A 20,856-nucleotide genomic window follows, 5' to 3' on the forward strand; every position below is an offset into this window, starting at 1 on the left:
CGGCGTGCGCCTTCTCGTCTATTGCTTGATTGAGGTCGGTGTCTTTTGCCTCTAATCAGTTCGTAAATTCCTTTTCAGTTTTGTTCGCCTGTTCGGATATTTTCTGCTCTATTGCTTGACTTGTGTCAATTTCTAATTTTTCCATCCTGATCGGTACACTGATTTCATCTACGATACTGGCGTTAGCCACCTGGATATTATCTACTCTTTCGCTCAGTCCTTGCACCGCTTTGGGTATTGTTTCATAGTTTTGTCTCAAACTAACAATCTCACTTTGCATAGCTTCCAAAGATTGCATTAACTGCAAGTCTCTCTGATGCTGGCGTCGATCACGCTCTGCTTGTTCATGCATAAACGTAGCTTGGAAATTGAGCATGCGCTCGAACATAACTCTTAATGATTGCACTTCTGGCACCTCACCACTCTCTGGTCCGTGTCTAGCGCATGTGGGTGGCACAGTGTTTCTACTTTCAACTGAATCACTGGCTGGCAGTGGCAACATTTCTTGCCCTTCTGCCCCCAGATTCTCACATTGTACTTCCTGAACTACGCCACTAACATTACCTTGTGCCTCACTTTCTAACTCGGTATCACAGCTTGCTAACTGTTGTTAATTATCCATGTTTATATTTTTCTGACTACGCAATCTAACCATAGTCAACCAAAGAAACAAAACCTGAACTAAATATCCTAGCACTCAGGTTTTGCTGACGTAATCACACAGGAAATGGTCATTTGTTGGACACGCTTATTATATACTACGATGACTAACTACTCAAATGTCCTGTTATTTTTTTAAAAAAACTAACAACAAGCACACCACTAATGATCCGAGAACACCGCACTGAGGCTACTTTACTACCCACAGGACAACTACACTGTAGCTTTACCTTTTGGTTATCTATCTTGGGTGCAGCTGTCCCCGGGTATTGTGATAGGTAATTAATTTTTTGATATAATGAGCTTTCTTCTTCAGCTTGCCTCTGGGTATGTAGTGTTCTCATGCAAAAAATCATATACAGGTATTACCACACAATATTGGTTAGGCAATACATACAATACATGAAAAATTATTAATTGTTCTCCAACAAAGTTCGACTACAATAATTCCCTAATTATCTCATGGGTATTTTGTGGCCACTGCTTATTCGGGCCCCACGTTGGGCGCCAGTTTGGTGGGAAAAAAAAATAAAGAAATATTTTTATTATGTAAAAAATGAAAATGGATGAAAATGAAAATGGGGGGGGGATGACTTTAAATATTTATGTTATTTACTCTTTCAGTACGAACTTTGTTGTAGAACCCCTTATTTACATGTGGTAATAAAAAGTCATTTAGACAGAATTAAGCACATTTAAAATTACGTGAACCTTAGCAACCCTCTCATGCTGATAAATTCAAACTAACTGATTAATAACATTTATTTGAAACTTATTTAAATTAAAGTTTTTTACGTATTTCGGCCTTGGCACTCATTTTCTAGATGCAGTGGGTTTTTAAATATTTACTGAATTCTTTCCCGGCATTAGTTATGGAACACAAGACTGTCTCTGTTAGCATAAAATGGTTAAATATTGCCAAGCCGACCTGAACGTTTAATTATCATTGACAAAACACACTTCACTATAAGTTTAAGCTATTTGCTTTAGCAATGGAAAGAATCAACAGATTAACAACTTCAACGTTAATTATCCGCCTATGAATGCACAAATATAAAACCAGTAATAAATTCAGTCAGCCTCAGGATCGCTGTAAAAGAAAAATATTTCGTAATTCACTGCTAATTTTACCTGCTCCCGATATACGGGTTTGGTTAATTTTATAGCGAAACAATTTTTTAAGTGTGACGCCGCTGCAAATCGTTCGGTCGCGGCACAGCCCAGCAACACCAACGATAATCGCTAAATGTGCTGAAAATTCTTTAAAGAAATATTATAGATGACATGGGCAAGCTAATTTACATTAGTAATACACAATTTTGATAAATTATAATGTATTTAGACCATAACAATAATCAAAATTACACAACTTGATGATTTCTCCTCTAATGGCGGCTAAAGATAGATACAGACAAACGAAGTCTACTCATTCATATAATGCTACGTCACAGGTTCCTCTCTCTCTCAGCTCTAGACGAAGACGACAAAGAATACACATTATGTAGCGCTTTTTATACTACTGCTGATTTTGAATATCTCTTTGTAATCTTACAACATTATTTTCATCTGTGGCTATATTATACATTTTTTCATCACAGATATTAGCATATTTCGTAATTACATTATGAGTATAGAAATATTACAATCGTTAATACATCGAGAATATTATTACAGAAAATATTACAGTAATAACCAACGTCCTTTACACAAAATTAAATAACATTTTTTGTTAAACAATTACAGTACATACGAACTGCTTCATATCGGCGTACATAGAACAATTAAATGTCATTTCATTTTATTAATAGTGTGTGTGCTGCCAGGGAACGTTCCACATGTAAATTGTTTCACCAAAAGTCGGAGTTGACTCAGTTAGTACTACAACAATGCTTATTAATGGTAGTATCATCGTATGGGGTAACAAGCTAAATCTGTGATTGGACTGAAGATTTCTTAGCAGGAATGCAGCAAGTTATCTTGGATGTAAAGTCATCGACAGATGTAGAAGTAATTTTAATTGTGTCCAAGGAAGAGTTTCTGACCTTTACTGTCCATGTCTTATACAACGACCCAATAGAAAATATTGATAATAACCCAGACTCTTGCTGATTATGTAGTTATCTATAATGAAAGGCAGCCTGAAAAAAGCTGCACACACATTCTGCCAGTTCTTGGTAAGAATGCAAACTGGTGCAAAGACTGGCACCTTCTTTCCAATGTTCACAAATGTAAATTCGTGCACTTCACAAAACGCAAAAACATAATGTCTTATTACCACAATATCAATGAGTCAGCATTGGAATCAACAACGTCACACAAATAGTTCGGCGAAACAATTTGTGCGTACGTGAAATGAAATGACCACATATGCTCAGTCGTAGGTGAAATAGATGTCAGACTTCGGTTCACTGCTAGGATATGGGAAAAGGCATTCACTCCATAAAGAAAATTGCTGACAAACCACTTGTGCGACTCTTCCTGGATTGTTGCTCAACTGTGTGAGATCCATACTGAATAGGAGTAACAGGGAATACTAAAGGTATACAGAGAAGTACAGCATGAGTGATCACGGGTTTCTTTGATCCATAGGTAAGCTTCACGGAAATGCTGAAAATCTTAACTGCAGTTGCTTGAAAATAGACGCCAGTTATTCTATGAAAACCCAGTTGCAAACTCGCAACCATCAGTATCAAGCGAGGAATCTAGGAGTATACTATAGCCACTTCGTAATCGCTCCTGTGGAGACCGGGAATACAAAATTAGACTAAGTATAGTGCACACAAATATGAGATTGGAATAAATCGGTATTGCTGCTTTTCTTGTAATTAGTGTACAATTTACGGTTCCTTTCCATGAAAGAGGTCAATCAACTACGACCGACTATGAGTAGTTGTGATTGCAACTCAACTGTAACTTGCGTCTTCAATCAAGCCAAGGAGGCATTCATATTCCGAATGCGAAATTCATAACAAGGGTGGTATTATTAAAATTCGGGCAATTTTTTCCAGTTGTCCTTCACTGTAATACTTGATTTTAACTCATCCAGTAGAACTTGCTTACTACAAACAGCGTTAATCCATTAGTGCCCAGAATTATTGTGTTCGGTTTTTCTGCTTAAAATAATTGTAGGTTATTGTTTTGTAATAGGTTTACGTAAATATATAATTTCAGTTTAATTTTCATTTATACAGTCACGAACGTTAAGGTAACAAATGAAACACATTTCCGGTTTTATTACAATATTGTATTTTTCTGACTGTTTTTATTATACATTCTTACATTACATTTTAAAAAGGTATTTAAACAGCGAAACAGTTTTGAATAATTAGAAAAATTCTGATCTGAACCGTAGCTTACAGCTATTTCAAAATTTATGAACCCCCCCCCCCCCCCCCCCCCCGAAAGCAATCTGGATGAAGTAGTACCTGGCATTTCACATATATATACCCAGTTCGATTCTTGCATACCTGGCATCTACGATACTTAGGCTGTCCTTTGACGATGAGACGATCTTTTCTCTCCTGCTTTATATCATCTAATGGAAGAAATCGTGATGATGGACCAGGTTTTGCTCTCGTGGTTCCACGGGTTTTCAAAATTTGAATAAAAACTTGCCTTTGAAACTGAAATACGGCACATCATTTTCCAACCTCCGATATAACAACCATTCCTGTCCGCAACATACGTCAATACTCCACGCAAACGGAGACCATCACAATTTTTTAATCCTCATTTTTGTCCACTATGTAGGTGTGAATCGATCATTCAGACCAACCTCACCCATAAGCAGATTATATTGTTTCACATAATCAGGCATCTTTATCGATTCTTTCCGTTCTGCTGAATCTTTCCATACTTAAAGGTTCTACATTATCACAGTTGGAACGAAATATCACTACTGCATTGTCATTCCCTCTCACTGCTGTCATCTAGCCGTTAGATAATGAAACGCATTTCCTCTTTCTTGTATTTCTAACTCATTCTTCGATGGCAAATTCAGTTGCTTTCCAACTTCGATTTCTCGCTTTGACATTGTGACACCCAGGTTTCTTCTACACAGTTTTTCAGCAATGGAACTGATGTAAACAAATTGTCAAAATAGATTTTTGTTCCACCTGGAATATTTCCATGCTGAATCAAACAATCACTACATCCTCACCCTGTTCAAGACCAATTTTAGGTATCTTCGTGTGTGTGCTACAATAAGGTTCTGCAGCTATAATGTAGCCATCAGGATTTGCCAAAACCTATAGCTTGAAACCATATCTAATTGGCTTGTATTTGATAAACCGTTTAGCCCCATACCTCTCATACTATGGTTCAATACTCCCATCACACTGCATTGTCAGAGAGAACTTGCTTGAAAGCGTCATTGAGAAAGTTAAACAGTGGCCTTATTTAGAAAACCCATCTTCGTTTATGTTTGTTTTGTCTTTTTTTATTTTTTATTTATTGATCCATTTTTCATCTACAGCTGCACATTGTGCAAGAGATATTTGGATTTAAGTGTATATATCACATTCTTTTATTTGGCAATTTATGACAACCTGAGAGAATTAGTATTCCCAGGACAGTGCACAACTCATCATAGGAAACTTTCGGATTATGATTAACCTTCTGTGCAGCATATAAGTCTGTTTGAGAAACAATAAAATTTATTAATTCCTCAGAGAATAACTTTTTAAAAGAATCCAGTTGGGATTTTATTGCATTTGAAAGAAAATCAAACAAAGTTGGACCATAAGACTCTCTCACTCCTTTTACTTTCCACCTTGGCTTCTTCATCTGGTTCAAGTTCAGATGATGGATTTTATATATGACTTATCCTTGAGCGTCTGGATACGGTTGGAGGCTCTGCAGAATCGTCAGTATCTTCTACTGCTTCTTGTAATTGGCTTATGCCTCCGACTGCAAAATTTTTACTTAATCTCTCATTCCTCCTTCCCTCCATATTAATAGCAGTTGGTGTGGTCGGGGTTTCGGAGCAAACCTCAGCTTCTACCTCTTTTAGCCCTTGACTTTCTCCACTCATTGCAGAATTCTGACATGACGTGCATTTCGTACTTTCTTCAGTATTTGCACCAGGAAGTTTAGTTTGAATGTCTGCAGAGTTCTCAATTTCTTCTTCTCGTTTACTTCTGTCACTCAGTGCAAAATTTTGCCTTGACATGCTCGAACTAGTGTCGGTGCCCTTAGTATACGGGTAGTACGTGCAGGGAAATGACATGGTTTTCCTTGAACTTTATCACTTGCTAAATCCGAATCTTCATCAGTGTGTCGTAAGGAGGGATGATACCAACTGATCGTATTGTTCTGTTTCGATCTGCTTCAAGAGCAGTTATTGTTTCGTCCACAGTCCATAAATTATCGTCACAACTGAAAGACAACACAAGTGCCCAGTGGCAATTGAAGATGGCAGACCTATTTTCCCCGACATACATTATGCAAAGAAAATTTAATTCAAATGCTCATATATTGCGTGTCGAAGCGGTTTTTAACACTCACACAAACTAACAGATTTAACATTCGTAAACAGCAACAACGGACTGAGTACTGATACTTCAAACTTTAAACAACAAAGAAAAATGTCCAACTGCTTCCAACAATTAAATTGTATATAGCATTATCATTGTTACCAACATTAATTTTTAAATTCATTGGCAACTTTAGTTGGGGTTAAGATAGGACGGAAATGTCTTAGACATATGTGGGAGTGATCCTCTGATAAAACTGTCACTAAAAGCTTCGTTCATTTCGATTAACACCTGCCTGTCTCCTGCTACATAAGTTACAACAATTTCTGCGTTTTATGAACTCGATCATGTAGCTTCAAAAAGACACAAGAAAAGGACATCGAAACGTCGGTTGCGACGGTATTCCTGAAAATAACGTTTAAATATTTGTACTGAGTATTTTACAGAACAGCTGTCAGTGTAGGACTGTTAAGGTCAGGAAAATCTTTGGCTTTGTGGCGTCAGTTACGCGATAAAGTACAGTACATTGCCAGCAGCTAGTCAAAAAGAATCGTTGAAATCAAATGCTGAAAGCCTGGTTTCATCTCTACGCTGTCTTGTGAAGAAATCTATAATATATGACAGCTAGGACATCGCACTGTCGATATTCCCCTTCAGAGAAGTTTCAGTGAAGTCAGCGGCGAACATTCCGTCTGACGGCACCTACTCGGTAATAGCTACTGACGTCACTTTTATGAGCAGCCTTGGTAACTCCTCAACACACTACAATTCATATGTCCGCTCGTTCTGGAAGATCTTGCGCACATCTGACTGAATTTCGCATAAACATTTTGGGTCTTGTTTGTGCGTCGTATTCTATTGTAACTGTAATAATTTTGACTCGTATCTGCGGCTAAAATATATAACCCTGATGGTACTGATGACGAAATACATGTGATCTGCTGTCTAGAAATCCTCGACTTCTGAACAACTAGGGCTGGTTAATGTCTACAGTCCATTAAGTGTGAGCTCCTTTTAGATAAGCTTCTTTCTTTTTTCCGTTTCTACTCATTTTTGGTATGCAAATGCCTAATGTTATATTTTTGTAGACAGATCGTATCCCATTTGCTCGACAATTTGCAAGCATTACTTGAATTGTGCAAAGTGGACGCTAGGCAATTTTCGGAATTTATTATCTCTATTACGGAATGTATGCCCTTCCTGCAACACACTGATGGCCAGTGATGTGCCCTTATCTGTTGCTTATAATTTTTTTACTTCACCCAAGGCAAACTCTTCATTAAACAGGGGCCATATAAAGGACAACAACACCACAAAATGATAGAACGCATTTTTCGGTTTCGCGTGTATGTTTCAAAGAAACTTACATCTAAAGACAGAGAAGATGTGAATCGCTGGATCCTAGGCAGTTCTAGCCGAGCGTAAATTCAACGAACGGATTCAAACTTTCCATCCAGTCTCTCGCAAATAAATATGGAGATAAAAGAGAAGAAACCATACAGAAAGCCGAAATATTAAATTCTGCTTTTTAAAAAAGTATTCCCGTATGACGATACATTGTTTGACAGCCGGGGTTCCGGGTTCGATTCCCTGCGGGGTCAGTGATCTTCACCTCTGAAATGAGTTGGTGTCGTTGTGTCGTCTTCATCACCATTACGGACGTTGCTGGCAAACTAACTCCTTAAGGACCTTGCCTAGTACAGCGGTGCGGGTCTCCCGCATCGTTCCCCTATGCTCTGTCAAGAAGAATTGGAATTCATTTCGAATACAGTGCTATGAAATAAACATTTTTAAACTTGTAACTAATTACATACAACGCTATAGTCCACTAGAACTTACACATTAGAAGCGGACTTCTCTGGTTGAAGTTCTAACTCTTTAGTGGCATTCTAGCTACTGATTACCCACGAATATCTCCTACAGAGAAAAGTTGTGATCAGTATCACCAGTTTGGATAGTGAATATCAGTACATCAGTAAAACTAAATGTTGCTTAGAAGTGGTGATATTGGAGAGGGTAAGGAGTCAAAGTGACTCTGTATTCCAGGTGTCTCTCAAAGAGACATCAGATGCTGTATCAGCAGATAGTGGGAATTTCATTTTATCAGTGCATGGATAGTGTCAGTTGTAATGTACAACTATTGGATTAATGGACTGTCCACTCACTCTGGTGAAAGACGTTTGAGTGTTTATTAATCCATTAATTAATTCATGTATTCCTATCAATGACATGGGTTCCTTTTACATTTATAGTTTTATTGATATGATATTGAATAACCTAACCTGGAATGATTAATAGTTTAACTGGACTTTGAAAAATTTATAAAAAGGCTATCATGTTAGTTATGAGTGACTGGTATCGTATATTTCACTATGTGCAACCTGGTCCACTGAATTACACATCTCACGCAAAAACTATTCCTTATTAGCCATTGCATTAAATACGTTATGGCCTTGTTCATTTGGGCTGCCTTCATCTACACATTATAAAAACAAATCACAAATATCTGCCAAAATCAAATGACATGGATAATGATGAAAGGAATCAAAAATTTATACACAATTTCTGACACAAATAAATATTTACAGAGCTACTGAACTTCTCTACAGCTCACAAATAACAAGTTGGAAGAACATATTTATTATTTAATTAGTACTTATCAGATTACAGATACTGCATGGAGCTGTGTCATCTTAACAAAGTGTATTGGTCATAAAATGTGCAAAAAGTTTCAGTAGTGAATCAAGCAAAAGAGGTTTATACAATTCTAAAAACACAGAACTTCCTCCAGGCTTCACTGCTTGCTACCTATTCGGACATTCACATGCAGTTATCTGTCTTATCAGTCAATGTACGAAGATCATTCCTATAAGCAAAAGCCTTTGACGTTAATTATTGACTAAACCTTTGGCCATACCCAAAAAAGAAAGAGGATTCTTGCCTGCTAATTATATGTCATTTATACATAAAGTAAAAAGTTTTTCCTGGGAATGTCTATGTGGTAACATCTACATTGTATATTTTTGTCAACTAAACTGACGGACAGTAAAGTGAAGCACCCAGATGGCGAGCAGCCAACAATATGAAACTTTGTGTGTTGGAGGGTATGCAATGTTATTTCAATGATCACAAAATTGAATAAATTTATCAAGGACTTGGCAGTTTGACCCCACTTAATGTATGATGTTGCACCATGTCCAAACGCAGTCTTTTGCGTTGTGGTGTTAAAGGCACCCTACATATGGTGTTGTAACTCCTTAGTCCAACTATAACTAGTCTCCAACCAATGGTGCGATATGAACAGAATGTTTCATGTTTTTGGAGGGCAGGTGTAGATATGTAGGGGTTGCTATGTGCTTGGTGCATAGTACATCATACTCAGTTGTAGTGGACAGATGTGGTCAACTGGAACCTGATAATGACACTAATGCACCCTGGCAGCCTTTATACCTGTCACAGTGTTGCAACTCTAACCATTTAAATACTCATTGATGGTGTGTACATGTATGAAGTTACATCGACTTTTGACTATCTCTTCTAGGTGATTCATGTTTTTTGTCAGGCACTGTATTTGACATAACACAATGCTAAGTGATGTCTGCAACTACCACTCCCACAGTTGATCAGTTGTTATTATTCATTCATTTTTAAAATGATGCAATATTTGATGAGTGTATAGCTGTGTGGATAAGTGTCAGTAAACAAGAAATCCGTTAGTCCAGGTTTTATTTTTATCACTTCCTTGATCTCTAATAATGCTTCATGTAAGTGAACAATGCTAAGTTGGACTGTCATTTGTATTCCATGCTAAACACTAAGTTCTGAATTCTGTGCAAGTTTGCTCACAGCACAATATTTGCAAACTGCAATCCAGTTCTTAATATCTGCACCATATTTTGCCATATAAAGGATTCCCTCTTACTCTATTTCTAGTTTGAAAGACATCTAATGACATCCCCCCCCCCTCCTCCCCAATGGTGACTCATGAAAGTAGGTGAAAGTATATGTTACTAATTCTTGAGGGATCCAAATTTTAGGTTTTTCATCTTTTTGAGCATTACAGTATAAAATGTCATTCTTAAGAGTATAGGCTTCACTACTAAGAGTATCGGCCACGACATTATCATTCTCTCAAATGTTACAAACTTCAAAACCAAAACCCAATATTCTAACTGCCCCTCCTCACTTTCTTGCAGTAAAACTTTTCTTATTCACAACACTGACGCATCAGTTTACAGAACAGTGTGAACTGTTCATTAAAATCTGGTAAAGCTAGCACTGCAGTGGTTAATGTGCTTCAAAGCTCTAGAGGGTGGCTTCCATGATTTGATAAACTCAGACTCTGGCCTTCCTGACATAACTCATTTAATGATGTCATTTTATGGGTGAATCTAGGAATAAACTTTCTAAAGAAGTTTGCCATCCCAATAAAATGGGCTATAAATTTATTATTTTTAGGAGGCAGAAAGCCCAGGATGGAGTGTACCCATTCTGGATCTATAGTAATACCATCCAGTGAAACCACATACTCCAAACACTGAATTGTAAGACATGCTAACTTCATTTTATATGCGTTAACTATAAGAAATGGTTTACAAAGACAGAAAAAAATTTTAAGTAAGTGCTGAAAGTGTTCTTCTGTAGTCTTACTTTTTTATGACTAAATTGCCTGAACAATTTTAGATGTAAGAAAATTTAATAATGGAAAATATTTGGTTCATTAATTGAGAAAGTACAGCTGTTCTGATTGATAACTTCAATGAGACTCTATTAAACTCAAAACCAATCAGTGGTAAAGGCTGTAAGGGGCTTAGGCTTTTCTACCAATATGTATGATGGGTAGTTTGAAACGTTCTCGGAATCACCACGAGAGGTCAGTGTTAGTGCAACGAGTTGTTCACGTGATATTCATTGGACTGTTGCCTGTAAACACATAACAATTTAAGTGCTCTTGAAAGAGAGCTGTGGCAGTGATGTGGCTCTTTTGTTGTTCCCACATAGTGATTTGCAAAGATGGAAAAAAACTAGATTTGAGCAGTGATTAAGTATTTCATAAACAAAGGTATGGAAGCAAAGGACATTCATGCCGATTTTCAGAATACACTGAGGGACGTTACTCCTTTATATTCAGCTGTTGCCAAGTGGACAAATGAATTTAAATTTGGTCAGGAGAGCTTGGATGATGATTCACACAGTGGTCGGCTAAGATTTGTCACTACTCCAGAATCATTGCAGAAGTGCACAAAATGGTCATGGAGGATCACTGATTGAAAGAGCATGAAATTGGTCACACTTGACAGGTGTCATCTGAAAGCGTATAACACATTTTAACTGAAGAACTGGAAATGAAAAAAATATCTGTAAGATGAACATCTTGGAACAATGTTTGGCTCATTTTAGGAGAAACGAACAAGATTTTTTGTGCCGGTTTGTGATCTAAGATGAAACTTGGGTGCACTACTATACCCCACAGACAAAACAACAGGCAAAGCAGTGGAAATATGCTGATTCTTTACCACTAAAGAGAGCAAAGACAATTCTTTCAGCGGAAAAGGTCATGGCATCAGTGTTCTCGGATGTGACGGGGATTCTGTTTGTAGATTATCTCCCCACTGGGCAAACAATTACTGGGAATACTATAATAACCTCCTGGACAAATTACAACAAAAGATACCCAAAAAAAGCCAGTTTAGCAAGGAAGAAAGTCATCTTCCATCAAGAGAATGTGCACCCGCAAACATGTGCTGTCACCATAGCAAAATTAGACGAACAAAGGTATAAATTGTTGCCACGCCAACCTCATTCACCTGATATGGCTCCATCAGACTTCCTTTTCCCCCAAAACTGAAAAATTGTTCTTGGTGGACAAAGATTCACCTCAAACAAAGAATTGATAGCTGAAGTTGACAACTCATTTGGGATCACGGCACTTGAACATCATTGGACCACATGCCTCATCCTTCCCAGGCCATCATTTACCTTTAGAAATAGGCTCCAGGGAGCTAAACTTCCCCATTTGGCTCCTTGTTTCCGCAGTCTGCCCTGCCATATTGCATAATTAAAGCTGGTCACTAAATAAATGCCTGCAAGTCTCCACTTTGACCACTGAAATGTTTTTTTCCTGCAAAGATAGGAATTTTTGAGCCACTAGAAAATACTTGTAAACTTCTAAAATATCATATGGAATGGGCAAGATAATGACAGAGTGACTCAAATGAGAACCTTTAAGAGACTATAAACCGTGAGGAGAATAATAAGAAAACTGAAAGTCAAGTAAAATATGCACTGTAAGAACTGTCCGGACCACACCTTATTTTTTCACATCAGCTATTATGACATGAGCTATAGAGGCAGTTCCTTCTGCCATAATCACTGCCTTCCACCAAGAATTTCCATGTTTTACAATTAAATTACAACAGACTACAAATACGCTAGTAAGCAAAACCTAAGGACAAATGTAACTTTTGAACAATGTGTCACTACCAAGTAATATGGCTCAATAAAACTTGGGTTGCACATAAAAAGAACTGCCATAGTACAGTACAGTACAGAAGCAAACAAAAAAATATGCAATGAGACGAACAGAAATGACACTTTTATTCAAATGCAATAATTAACTGAAGTCAACACGATTTATGATGGTCCCCTGGATGTTACAAAAGTTGAGACATAGTTCTTCACAATGTGTGTGATCACCTCAGATGGCAATGCATGCTCTTTAACTTGCTCCCAAGCTGGCCACGAGGTTGGTTAGGAGTTCCTGTGGTAGGGCATTCAATTCTTCCACCAGCATGGTTTACAACTATTGGATGATCATTGGTGCATATGGATGTGCTGCAGTACATCTCCCCAAAGCATCTCACACATGCTCCATGGGATTTATGTTGGGGGAATGGACAGATCGGTCCATTTTGCTGAATATCTTAAAGCTTCTCCACCTGCAGAGTTCAGTTTGTTTGCAGGTTGTCATCCATAACAATGAAGTCAAAACCAAATGCACCCCTGAAAAGATATACCTGGGGAAGGGGTACAGCGTCATAGTAATGCTGATTGGTGAGTGTAACATGTTCAAAGATTTGGAGGTCAGTACACCCATGCAATATTATGTCTCTCTATACTGTAACATTTGGATCACCAAAACTATCATGTTCGACAATGTTCTTGGATGCATTACATGTTCCCACCTCTTGCCATACAAGAGCACAAATTTCATGTTGTAACTGACCAACAATATTTGTCTCTGAGTCATATTAATAGATTCTATAGGTTTGAAACTCATAATAATTTTCTTATAGGTACAAGAGTTAGATGTTTGTTTTGAATCAAGTATAACCCTGTTCATCTCTTTGTCACTGGTTCTGTTGTGGTACAGATTAGGTCTTTTAGTAGCACTTAATGCATCACCAATGAGCATAACAGGTTTTTTAATACCTTCTAATGAATGTTGTCAATATGGTCTTCTGTTTCCTATTTTGGGCATAAGATTTAGGTCATGCAAATGGCTCAAATGGCCCTGAGCACTATGGGACTTGACTTCTGAAGTCATCAGTCCCCTATAACTTAGAACTAGTTAAACCTAACCAACCTAAGGACATGACACACACCCATGCCCGAGGCAGGATTCGAACCTGCGACCATAGCAGTCGCGCGGTTCCAGACACTTATGTAGTGAGCTCACCCGACAAAAAATTAGTCACCCCTACATAAATCATTACAACCTAGAACCGCTCGGCCACCCAGACCGGTGCCATGCAAATAACGTGCTATTGATGAAGTAACATTTTTGTACCTGAAGTGCAATTTCACAATTCAGCGTGGAGGAAAAATCATGGAAAATGTAAGCAGGATTATTTTCTTATTTTATTCTATCACATCTTAACTTGACAACCAATGAATGAATGAAAGTGAGACATAAAAGTAGTTTTCTCTTATAAAATCCAAACTAAGATGTTATTAATGAGTTACTTTCTTAAAAGCCTTTGACATAACTGTCAGAAAAGTAAGGGATCCATATTTAGAGATTCCTTCCTTTTCCCAATTGTATACATGAGCACATCAGCATAGCTATTAAATATGTCTTGGGTCATGCAGCTGATTGCTAACATGGCTGAGTCCTGTCATGTCCACACAAGATTTCAATGCTTTCCTGGACATGCCAATGTAACAAAACAAGTTACTGGCTTTTAGTTAGTGTCAAATGATCTTATCCAAAACAATCATGTTTGACAATGTTCCTGGATGCATTACATGTTCCCACCTCTCACCATACAAGAGTAAGTTCTTGTTTATTTAAGTAATTTGAGAAAGAATGACAGTTTCCTACATCACAAAACATATCTCAATAGCCCATTATAAATTTCAAAAAGCTAAAATACTACCCACGGAGCCAATTCTGTAATTTATATCAATAAACTGTAAAGATTACGTATCCTTTTTGGAATTATAAGATTTAGCGATCACAGTTAAAAACCCACTTTCATTCAGTACATTCCTCTTGCAAGTATTCATTAGATCACATACCTGTTAAGTATGTAGACAAATGATGAATAGTGTGATCATAAAATATAGAAGTTATTTTTCAGAACATGTAATTGTTTTCTGTGAAATGAGTTAGAAGTAGTATTTGAAAATTGTTTATTGCCTACTGTGATCTAAACAGATCTAAATAGATCTAAACATTTAGTAAAATACTTATCAGAACCAAAACATATTAATATAGGGGTTCCACAAGGTAGCATATTAGGACCAATACTATTCCTGATATACATCAATGACTTTCCCAGTAGTGTTACTCATGGTGAGAAAATTCTCTTCGCTGATGACAGCAATATTATAGTCACTGAGAGAACAAGAGAACTCCTTACCGAGAAAGCAAATGAAACTCTCAAGGAAGTTTACGATTGGTCAATAAGCAACAAATTGACATTAAACATAAAGAAAACTAATGCCATGAACTTCAGTTTGAAGAGGAAAAATGACAATGTTAAATTAAATGTAGATGGCACCTCTATAGACTGTGTAACAAATGCAAAATTTCTAGGAATGAATATTGACTCTCAGCTGAAGTGGTGCGAACACACAAAGGTACTTGCAAACAGAATGTCATCAGCATGTTATGCCCTTAGAATTCTATCATCTGTGTGTAACATGCAGTGTCTTTTAGTTACATATTATTCATATGTACACTCAATTCTTAGCTATGGCATTCTTTTTTGGGGAACAAATCCACAAAATATGAACACAATTTTCAAACTCCAGAAAAGAGCCATAAGAATAATATCCAGAAATAGTAGTTGAGCTCATTGTAAAGATCTGTTCAAAACACCGGGAATTTTAACTGCTCCATGTGAACACATTTACCAGTCAGTTGTACACATCAAAAGTAACATTGGCAATTACTGCACAAACAGCTCTGTCCATGACCATGCAACAAGAGATAGACTCAACTTACATTTACCAAGAAAAAATAAACATAAAACTCAAAACAGCATTTTCTACCAAGGAATAAAACTGTACAATAAATTACCAAAAGAGATTAAAGAAATTTCAAAAATACACTTATTTAAGAAGGCAGCTAAAAAGTACCTGTTATGCAATACATTTTATACATTGAAGGATTACTTAGATAAAGCAGAGTAGGGGTTTGATAAAAAAATGTTATACAAACAAATAATAATAATAATGATGATTATAAAACATCCAATATTCCACATAACACCTTCACTTTATTATTTTTCTTCTTTTTTCCTTTCTAGAGACACTCTCCCCTCAAGCTATGCATAGCACAATACTAACACCTCTTCCTCTTTCTGAGCTCAACATCTCACTCATTATGAAGGGATGCTGACTCAGTTTTTCAGGATAGCAAATGGGAACTTGCAGTACAGAAAATGGCCCAAGGATCACCTGTGTGTGTGTGTGTGTGTGTGTGTGTGTGTGTGTGTGTGTGTGTAGTGAGTGAAGTGTTATGAAACAATGTGTGTATAGTGTGTGCAGTGACTGATAGTGAAATATGAGTGAATAGTGTGGCATTACATTATTTAATGAGTTATTTGTAAATAAATTATTGTATACCAGGAGTAAAATCTAATGATTGTCTCTAGAAGTCTGTAAATATATGTGTATACGAATTAGCTTATTGTAAATTGATCTAAGCTTGTAAATACTTTGACATGTCCTATATCCTTGTAAAAAGAGATCTACGGATGAATAAAACTACTACTACTACTACTACTACTACTAATACATTCCTTGGCTTTTTTTCTTGAAGATTCAAATTATTCTGGAAGTCTGCTCAGATGATGTGCAATTGAAGCAATAAAACTGTGTTGCCAAAGTAGTGGATAAGCACATAATCACTGCATACAACATGTGTGCAGATGTATATCTAACATTAATTCTTCTTGAACCATAGTGGCATACTGATGAACTCTGACGAAAATTAGATATGAGAGTCAGAAATGTTAGCCTATTTGAAAATGGCTTTTCAGCTCTATACAGAACATACCATACATCTGCTAAATAGTAACAATATGCAACTATGATCAGTACCAGACCAACTTAATGATCTTTCTTAGGGATGCATGATGATGTTAATGAATGAAGATTGTTTATGTGGGAGGAATGTCTGAAATATGGCAGGGGGCTAAGGTCAGTGGTGTAAATTTGTGTAACAACATGTCAACTACTAATTACAAAGCCAACATATATTTCAAGCTGAGCTTTCATAAACAGTAACGTAGTGAGATAAGACAAGTCAATAATCTCATTCTAACCTTGTATGAGCATTTAAAAAACTATTTTATACGACAAAACATAATGATAGTTATTGTTCATCACTATTCGTTCTCCTTATGATTGAGATATTTAAGTTGCTGTTGTAAATACAACTTGTTTATTTTCATTTATATGAAAAAGATATTTTTATTATTGCTCATCAGTAATTCTGTATAATAAAGTCATAACCTCTTAATCAAGTTCTTTCTTTTCAGGTGTTCATAAATCCTGAAGATGCAAAGTTTTTTGATGGTACCTTAAAACAGGATGATCCAGATGTTGAAAGAGTTCGCAGGTAAACTTATTACCTATTGTGGGACGTTCACTTGTTGGTACAATATGTTTGAGATGCTCAGTCAAGTGAACAATTTTTTGAAGCAGGCTGAAATGACAGTTTCATGTATTAATGGAGGAAATGGATGATAAACCTGTAATTTTATCGCTCTGTAACTGATTTACAAAATGATCTACATATAAAGTCCACTCTTAATTTATTACAAATCACACAACCTTAAAAATTGACAAATTTTTATCATCAGTTTCTACAATCTCACTATTGTTAAAACAAACTGACAATCTTGTGATATCAGTTTCCATCCGTATTAAGTACACCAACAACACCTCCAGTTTCCTGACCACTCTCCTTGTACAGAAATATGACTTTTTCATAAAGTCTTGCCACCCATATACATAAATAGTACAGCTTCCATGATGATCAACTCCAACTCAGTATTTGAAGTTGAGGTCATTGTCTTCACAGTTTGTGAGTACCGCACAAAACTAATCATAAACAAATTTCTGTGGCATATCCTCCATGCACGTAACTTTCCAACCACTCCCACAACCAGGTGACATCCATTATCCTATCATTAACAATAAACTGGATCAGCTGAACCACAGCCTCTGTGAGAACTTTTACTATCCCCATATTCTGACCCAAAATGACAATTTTTCTTTCCAAAATCCTTCCTACTTCTCTGCAACTGGTATTTCTTAACATTGTCTTTAATACTTTCAAACTTCAGACATCAAATTTCTGACCATTATTTAACTCCAGAAGTTAAAATTCTTAATTCTGTCAATACAGATATACAAAATTACAACAAACCATTATTAATACATGTGTATATATGCAAGATGGTTACCTACACACTTCAGCATGAGGTCACTGTGATGCGTGAATTTTTTTAACCCCTTGTTAACATGATGAATGGTTGAAGGGGAAGATGGATCAAAATAATAAGGGTGTCACTGAAAGTTTATTTATTTGATGTACTTCAGTTGATACATGTTTCATAATTACAAATGGAGCTTGATACTTTGATCACTTAATGACAATTATATACTTTATTTGCAATTTAGTGCATATATAGCACAAACTGCAGCATAGTACATGCGGTGTATGATATTTACGTATATTCAATTCTTCTTAAAGTATATGACTAATTCCCTTTTGTTTAAATTTACATACATATACATTGCTTATCAAGACTGAATGACGATTAATTCTTTTTTCTTGCTTTTGCATAAGTCATACTTTTGTCTTTTCCTTGCAACAATCAGCAAATTCATTTAAAGAATAAAATAGGCTTTTCTCCAGTATTTCTCTTGCTGTGTGCTTAAAGGCATTAATATTCTTTACTTGACTAATACTGCTTTGAAGACAGTTGAATGTGATACACTTTTCTCATAATGACCTGTCCCATGTTGGTTTATTCTCAGTATCCAACAGTTCACTGTTTCGTACAGATGAACCTCCTTTTTTTTTGTTAATTCTAATTAGTAATGTTCTTCTCAGAGTTTACTAGCATTACACACACACACACACACACAACAAATTTTTTTAAAGTGCCCAGCACTGACCTGACCCATTCTGACTACTACTGCCAAGCAAGCAGCACTACTAAGTTACTGCTGGATTCCTGTTTATTCATCATGAGCTACTATTCCTGTTAATACATGTCAGTAGAATGAAAGTCACGCTAGACTAATCTAGGAGAGCTCTATCAAATGGGCATGTAAAATTTTGATTTAAAAATAAGTTTTTGTAATGGATAACAAACTAATGCCTCTTGTTTTAGATTGAGTATCTTGTCACAACATTATCAGCAGTAATTGTTTGGATTTACTCCAGTTACACAATTCAAGAGCAAAATTGTAAATATCTGCCAAAACATTAGAGACAATATGCCCATGACTTTTACGGGAGACGTCTGGTGTATACATAAATATCTGTTGCTGTTTAAATATTTATTAGTTTGAATGTTTGAAGGCATCTTGTTCATTGTTTCACATTGGTCATTAAGCATATTGACCTTTTCTGTATGATGAGTACCTCCTTCATACTTATTTACCTTCTCCATAGTTCCGTTCCATATGACATTATGGATTCTAAGTGTGCAAAGGACTTCAGTACTAACAATTTTGTCTAACTTTCATATTCATAGCAGTCTGAATTTAATTTACTGCTTATACTACTGAAGTATTCAGTCCATGTTGATCTATCATTGAGGTGGAGACCCTAAAGAGTTTACACAAAGTACTTGTGCAAGTTTGTTGTCCGATTTTTTGCATTAACTCTTTACTTTTTTAATGGTTGTTTTTAAAGCTCACAATATCTTTTTTTTCCCTAACTCAATATCAGTTTATTATTTCCAAACCTGTTATCTAGACTATGAACACACTTTCAGCTCCATGTGTAGATGTTTTTAGATGCATCCCCTTAATTGAACTATTTGTGTCATCTGCAAATAAAATGGATTTCATCTGAAAGGTGAGTGACCTTTAGACACTTCCCTCAGGCACACCATTTGGAATCTTCCCCATATATGAGTAGCATTTATTAATCTGCTAACCTCATATTTCTACTTTTTGATATCTGTTCATTAAGTAGGATTTTATCAGATTGAATGCTGTACCTCTCACTCTGTAAAGTTCTAGCTGTTGCATACGAATTTTGTGAATGCTGTGGTCTCCTCTAGAAGAGGGTCCATACAGAAGAGCTGTACAAGAATAGAAAAAGTTGCAAGAGGCTCATCATCAGCACCTGGAAAAATGAACATGCAACCTGATAATGATGATGATGATGATGATAACTAACACATGTGTATGTTGGCAGAATGGTTGTCCATAAACTTCAGTTTCACTTTGACTTATTTGTAGAAGATAAAGTTGTTTCCAACAGGAGTGTCAACTTCTAAGGTTTGAGGGTGTGAATAGATTCCAAGAAGAAGGTAGAGAAGGTATGAAATGTTTTTGCTGAGAACTGCTGCAAAACACGTTTTCTTGCTTCTAATCACTATCATAACAAAAGAATTTTAGAAAATTCAAAAAACCATAAATCAAACAATATTTAGAAATTTTACTTCTCTCAGCTGAAATCCAACAGTTTCTGTTTTGGTTGTAAGTAATTATTATTTTGAGGACACTTTAACATGACAGTTTTAGGTGAAAGATGTATTGAGTTATGATAATATAACTTACTGCTGTATGTTGGATCTCAAGTATCACATTTATAACAGCAGCAACCTAAGCAAGTAATCATGGGGTAACCATTACCAAACAATTTGTGTACTTTGGGTTGCTTTGGGTAGTGCATTGCTGATTGTCTTCTTTTTTTTCTAAATGAGTGAAGAGGCTAATTATATTCCATAAAGAGGTATGACTTTCACAATACCAGAAGGAATTGGTGTTTCCTTTGACAATGTGTCAGTCTGCTCTTGCAGAAGCATAAAACAGTGGTGTACACTGCTACCACTGCATGAGTGGTGGGTTTTTTCCCCAGCACCACTCCTCTCTGGGCTGTCTAAGCTCTTGTTAGTTACACTTGCATGCATCTGTCATGTTATAGAGTCTTCACTACAGTGTTCATTCATATTAAACAGATCTTGACTTCACCACTCTACAGATAGATCATAGGGGTCATCTAAAGCTGTGCTTGAACTTG

The 20,856-nt window shown here is 36.3% G+C and overlaps 1 protein-coding gene and 1 long non-coding RNA gene across 3 annotated transcripts in view; one reads left to right on the top strand and one right to left on the bottom strand.

Moving 5' to 3' along the window:
- The window catches only part of LOC126276711 (uncharacterized), a 172,761-nt gene that overhangs the window by 136,811 nt on the left and 15,094 nt on the right, over positions 1 to 20,856 (bottom strand). For both annotated transcript variants that reach the window (XR_007550608.1, XR_007550609.1), the window contains exon 2: positions 891 to 999. This is a non-coding gene — a long non-coding RNA (uncharacterized LOC126276711). The remainder of the gene's footprint in view (positions 1 to 890; positions 1,000 to 20,856) is intronic.
- The window catches only part of LOC126276695 (microsomal glutathione S-transferase 1-like), a 46,827-nt gene that overhangs the window by 15,228 nt on the left and 10,743 nt on the right, over positions 1 to 20,856 (top strand). The window contains exon 2 of the mRNA XM_049977297.1: positions 17,126 to 17,205. Coding sequence (XP_049833254.1) covers positions 17,126 to 17,205 — 80 coding nt within the window. The remainder of the gene's footprint in view (positions 1 to 17,125; positions 17,206 to 20,856) is intronic.

This window comes from Schistocerca gregaria, chromosome 1 (genome assembly GCF_023897955.1).
Source record: "Schistocerca gregaria isolate iqSchGreg1 chromosome 1, iqSchGreg1.2, whole genome shotgun sequence".
NCBI lineage: Eukaryota > Metazoa > Arthropoda > Insecta > Orthoptera > Acrididae > Schistocerca > Schistocerca gregaria.